The 6,116-nt window shown below is 45.7% G+C and overlaps 1 protein-coding gene across 1 annotated transcript in view; it reads right to left on the bottom strand.

The window, feature by feature from the left end:
* The window catches only part of Pola2 (DNA polymerase alpha 2, accessory subunit), a 24,422-nt gene that overhangs the window by 6,968 nt on the left and 11,338 nt on the right, over nt 1-6,116 (bottom strand). The window contains exons 8-11 of the mRNA XM_010635996.3: nt 5,122-5,277; nt 4,588-4,650; nt 3,178-3,220; nt 130-254 (exon numbers count right to left, since the gene is read on the bottom strand). Coding sequence (XP_010634298.1) covers nt 130-254; nt 3,178-3,220; nt 4,588-4,650; nt 5,122-5,277 — 387 coding nt within the window. The remainder of the gene's footprint in view (nt 1-129; nt 255-3,177; nt 3,221-4,587; nt 4,651-5,121; nt 5,278-6,116) is intronic.

Genomic DNA, 6,116 nt, shown 5'->3' on the forward strand with positions numbered 1-6,116 from the left:
AAAACAAAATATAAGCCTGACTGACATGTTTCCTAAAATTTAAAACAGCACTAAGATCCTCATCTAAGGCTGACTCCTGTTTTCCCACTGCTGCCTCCCTGCACACAGCCATCCCTGGGGGCCTCCTACCAGGATGCAGACATCTGGCCGGTCGTGATTGATGATGGAGATCAGGTCAAGCAGGGGGTCATATGTGATGCTGTCAGATGTGGTGTATGGCCCACAGGTGACTAGGACCATGGTTTGCTCAAGGCCTAAGAAAAGATTGCCAGGTCTTGATTAGAAGACAGGTATCAGGACGGTGGGAGAAGGGAGGATAGTGCCACGGAATCCACCTTATTGAGTCTCCTCTTGCAAGTGGCTCTGGGAATCCAAGATGAGAAAGACCTCACCCTGGCCCTCCAAGAACACGCTACCGGGTGGAGGATGCAGGTAGGGTGCTGATAACCTGAGCTGCACTTTCCAAGCAGTGCAGCAGGGCAATGTGAGGGCAGCGGCAGTCAGGAGGCATTTACTAGGACAAGATGTGCTCATGCAGAGAAGTTTCCGAGAGCAAAGGCAAGGCAGGGTACAGGAGAGCACCGAGCTGTGAGGGCAATCAGAGTTAGGGAGCATGTGGTGCTCCAGGGTGGCTGCAGAACGGCGGGTATTGAAGAGTCCAGAAAGGCAGGCTGGGCTGAGAGCCCAGGGAAGGAGCCTCTTGGGTGCTGGGCAGTGCTGTTCTCTGCCACCTTTTCCCTCCCCTAACCGAGGGCTTGCACGGGCCCAGCTTAGGGCTCTCACACACCCTCCTGGGATCTGAAGTCTCAAGGAAACCATCCCAAAACAGAAAAGGCAGAGCTGACCTCGTCTAGCCGAGGTACCCAGATGACACAGCTGGGGAATCCCTGCCACTTGGACACCAGAGCTGCCAGGCCTGTGTTGGGGTCCTGGGCCTAGGTTTCAAGTCCCTGTCCAGTCAGAATCCTTAGATTTCCTAGAATAAATTCTCATTTTTTTCAAATTCGCTTTTTTTTTTTTTTTTTTTTTGTGGTACCGGGGATTGAACTCGGGTCCTTGCGCTTGTGAGGCAGGTCACCGAACTGCTGAGCTAAATCCCTGGCCCTAAAAACTTTTTTTTTTTTTTTTGGTACCGGGGATTGAACTCGGGTCCTTGCGCTTGTGAGGCAGGTCACCGAACTGCTGAGCTAAATCCCTGGCCCTAAAAGCTTTTTTTTTTTTGGTACCAGGGATTGAACTCAGGTCTTTGCGCTTGTGAGGCAGGTCACCAAACCGCTGAGCTAAATCCCTGGCCCATCAAATTCGCATTTTTAAAAACCAGTCTGAGCCAACTTGTGTAGATTATAAAAACAACAAAAACCAAATATCTGACTTCTTAACATGTTTTGGCTCCCTCTCATTGCTCTAACAAATTGCCTCAAACTTACTGGCTCAACACAAATTTTTTATCTCACAGTTTTGGAGACAGAAGTCCTAAAATTGAGCTGTCAGCAGGGCTGCGTCCCTTCTGCAGGATCCAGGGTTAGAATCAGTGTCCTTACCTTTTCCAGATTCCAGAGGCTGCCTGTGTTGCCTGGACCTATCTTCCAATCTCTAAAGCCAGCAGCCTTACTACTCTCTAGGATTCTGATCTTCCTGCTGCATTTTTTTATAAGGACCCATGTGGTTACATTCATTCTACCTGGATTACCCAGGATAATCTCCCCATCTCAAGATGATTAGTTTAATCACACAAGCCAAGTTCCCTTTACCATATAAGGTGGCATATTCGTGGGTTCCAGGGATTGAGAGGTGCATTACTCAGTTACTTCCATGGTAGTAACACCATGAACCAAGTTGTGTTTGGTTCTGAGGTGCCTATTGGAGATGTAACCCCCAGAGGATGTGTAAGCACCAGAAGGGTGAGGCCCCCTCTTTTTCTGTATCTCGATGAGGTCCTGCCATAAGTCCTTGTATAAAAAAATGTTTGTTAACAACCCATTAAATAGCTTCCAGAGCCAGCGATTCAGCTCAGTGGTGCTGCACCTGCCTCACAAGTGCAAGGTCCTGAGTTCAATCCCTGGTACCAAAAGACAAACAAAGAAAAAAACAACCGCTTCCAGAAGCTTCCCTGGCACACAGCTCAGGCTCCTGGCACCTCAGCCATGTGGATTTCTTTTCATTATTTGAAATCGATCTAATGTCACCATGCCAACTTTGCCCCCACACAACTGTTTTCTCATATATGGTATAATGTCATAAATGCCTACATTTCACTCCTGATTTTAGGTCATCTCAAATGACCTCATACACTATTAACATATTCAGGGTGTTCACAATATACCAGTGTTGGCATCTACTGCAAATCTTCAACATTAAGTTTTCCACTGTGCTTACAAGTACGCTGAGGGGTATTCTGAAGCAAGGTTTGTCAAAATTTCTTGTTTTCCTTTTCCTGCCTAGATCAGTTCCAAATAACAGTAGCCCTTTTTTCTTAGACACCCTTTTTTGGGGGAGCGGGTACCAGGGATTAAACTTAGGACTTTGTGCTTGTGAGGCAGGCGGCAGCACCACTGAGCTAAATCCCTGGCTCCACTTCTTAGACATTCTTTTTAAACAAGATTTTTATTTGGGAATACTTTAAAATTGTAAAAAGTTGCAAAGATAGCACAGAATTCCTATATATCTTTCACCCAGTATCCCCTAACGTTAGCATCTTATGTTAACTATAGTACATTTGTTGGAATTAATACTAGGATGTAACTGTTAATAAACTCCTGGCTTTATTCAGATGTCATTAATTTTCTCTACCAGGATCCAACCCAGGATGCCAATAACCTCTTTTTTAAAGTGCACATCTTTTAAATAGTAGTCTTTGAAGGTGACAAACTTAAACTGCTCACAAGGGCCAGACCCAGTGGTTTGTTTTTTGTTTTTTGTTTTTTTTTTTTTTGGTGGTATTGCGGATCGAACTCAGGACCTTGCACTTGCAAGGCAGGCACAGTGCTACTAAGCTAGCCAAATCCCCAGCCCCACAGTGGCTTTCTGACAAAGGCCCTGCAAGGCCACCAATTGGCTGCATTCACCAGTTCACTCTGAAACAGCTTTTCTAGCTTTCTTGGGCCTATGGAACTGCATCTCTAGAACCCTGGCCAAAACCTTTGCTGTTGGCAAAACAATTCTTGAACAAAAGCTTACCTCCATCCTCTTCGGTGGGCTGATAGAAGGGAAGCGGCACACCCTTCAAACAGAAGAAAAGCTCAGCTAAGGTCACACGTCAACTTGAGGTAAGGAAAGGGGTGAGTACTAGGTGGGGCTTGGTGGCGCAAAGTGGAAGCAAGGAGAGGAGGGAGAGAGGGAAGGGCGGGCCTCTGCCTCACTCTGTGGAGCTAACAGTCCAGAGCCAAAAGGATCTGCAAAGTGCTGAGTGCCAAGGCAGCCCAGGCAACAGGAGTTCACTGGTAAATACTCTCGAAACATCTAAGAACAATCGAGAGCAAGGCAGGTACCTAGAATGTCAGTATGCTTCCAGGCAATGATGGGAGAAAAGGGTGTCCTGCTACTTTTTCTATGACAATCCCCAGAGCAGGGATAGGTAAACTGTAGCCCGAGGGCCAAGTCTACCCATAGCCTATTTTTATTTTTTTTGCTTTGTTTTTTTGTATCGGGGGATTGAACTTGGGTCCTTGTGCTTGTGAGGCAGGCGGCGGAACCACTGAGCTAAATCCCCAGCTAGCCTATTTTTATATACAGACTTTTGATGGAATTCACCATACTTACTTGTTTATAAATGGTCTATGGCTGCTTTTGCACTACAGTGGCAATTTTATCACTGAGATAGGACTGCAAAGCCCAAAATATTAACTAGCCCTTTACAGAAATGGGTAACCTAGAGCTTGGAGGTACGTTCCCACTCTGCAAATAGAGAACTGACTGACAAATAATCAGGCATTTTAGCTGGTTGCGGTGGAGCACTCCTATAATCCCAGCTATTTTGGAGACAGACGCAGGAGGATTGCAAATGCAAGGTCTACCTGGGCAAGTTGGTGAAACAGACCCAAAATTAAAACTAAAAAAGCTGGGGACATAGTTCAGTGGTAGAGTGCTTGTCTAGCATACACAAGGCCCTAAATTTCCAGGAATGCAAAAAAAACAATCGAAAAAACAAAACATGTAGGGACAGTGAGAAGGACAGGGAAAGGGGAATAAGGGAAAAGGAAAAAAATATGAGAAAATGTAAAAATGGAATTAAAGTGTTTGAAGGTGGGGAGGGGAGGAGGGGCTGAAGGGAGGGTGGGGACAAGGGGAAAAAATGAGAACCAAGACCTGGCATGTAAAGGTACAAGATCCCAGTAATGAATGTAACTGTACTGTCTACCTAGAATGTACCAATAAATTCAATTTAAATTAAAAAACAAAAAACAAAAACAAAACAAAACAAAAAACAAGCCAAAACAAGACAAGAACAAAACAGAATAAAACAAACGAATGAACAAAAATTCAAAGCAGAAATGAAATAAACCCCCCAAACAGAGGCCTTTAAAAAGGACCAGTTTCTGCACATATTGTGTCTGCAGCCAAACGTGAGAGGAGGAGGCTGCACTGTACCTCAAAGACTTTGGTGGCAACAAGTTTTCTACCAGTGGTGTTGACTCCTTCCATAATTACAACCTAAAAGACAAAGAAACAGGAGGGTGGCTAAACAGTGAGCTAAATGAGGGGTCTGGAAGAATCTATTCTGATTAAATATTTGTAATTCTAAACTTAGGGTGTCTTTGTGGAAAACAAGTCGGGGAGGGGGCTGTATTAATAAGGAGAATTACGTTCTCCACAAATGATCTAATTTTCACAACAATCCCATGAGGTAAGAATTCTCATTCTCATTTTATGGATGAAGACACCGCGGCTTGGGTTGAGTACCTTGCCCACAGCCACACACTTAGTGGGGTGGAGCAGGGATCTGAGCCTAGACAGTCAGATCCCAGAGCTCCTGTCAGAGCACACAGAGCAGAATCGGAGGTCTGCAGTGGTGTCCCTGGACCTACACCTCACAGCACTGCAGAAGGAAACCGAGCTGCCCACAACACCCTACTCAGGTGTGAACAGTACACCTGCACCTGGCGCAGCCCCCTCTGTCCTCACCTGTCCAGGAAACAGAGAATACTCTTTGAGATCAGTCAAATCCACTGGAATCTGAGCCCCAGAAGAAAGTTCCCGGTCTCCTTCAAGAATCACCGACTTGCTGTTCAGCTTCCCGTTGCTGTCACAGCCAATTTGGCCCAGCAAGGTGATGGGCTCCTACCAAGAGGAGGGTGCCACATAAGAAAGACAGTCTTTGAGATAGGAATGCAACATCGCTGGCCTCAAAGTGACCATCTCACTGCTACCGATACCAAAGGGGGAAGAATGCTGCACGGCATCTGTGCACCTAGCTGTGCCACACATGAGCCCCAAGCGTGCAGGGACCCCTCCAATCCCCAGCAGCTGTGGACAGCTATGGCTTTACAACAGCCCACATTTAGCGAACCTACTAAATACAGGCACTGTTCTAATAGATGAAATGCATTCATTCATTTAATCCCCATACCCACGAGGTGGCTATTGCTGAACCCATTTTACAGATGACGGAATGAGTGGCAGAGAAGTGAGATAATTTAGTCAAGTTCAAACAGTGGGTGAAGCCTAAGTTTGAAGCCCAGAAGTTTGGCTGTACACCACATACCAAACTGCCTTGTAATAGGAAGTTCTTCATTTGACTGAGTTGAAAATCTCTTTTTCTGTGGTTTCCTCTCTCCTGTTCTCACTCTTGGGAGCAAACAGAGGGAGTCTAATCTTCCCCAGGATTGTACCTCTCTGCTCATCTCCAGGACTTCCTCCCAATTCCTCCAAAACCTCCTTAGAGGACAGTTTTGCATGCAAACATATGACAAAGGGAGTCTTAGAGAATACATCTCCCCTTCAAACAAAGAAAAGATCCTAGACTAACTGGCCCATATGCCAGATATAAAGCATGATGTAAAGATGCTATTATCAGGCTGGGGATGTAGCTAAGTGGCACTGGGCCTGCCTGGCAAGCTCGAGGTGCTGAGTTCAATCCCTGGTACAGGGAAAAAAAAAAAAAAAAAAAAAAAAAGCCC

The sequence above is a fragment of the Fukomys damarensis genome, unplaced genomic scaffold, assembly GCF_012274545.1.
Source record: "Fukomys damarensis isolate Sample0158 unplaced genomic scaffold, DMR_v1.0_HiC HiC_scaffold_27, whole genome shotgun sequence".
In the NCBI taxonomy this organism is placed as follows: Eukaryota; Metazoa; Chordata; class Mammalia; order Rodentia; family Bathyergidae; genus Fukomys; species Fukomys damarensis.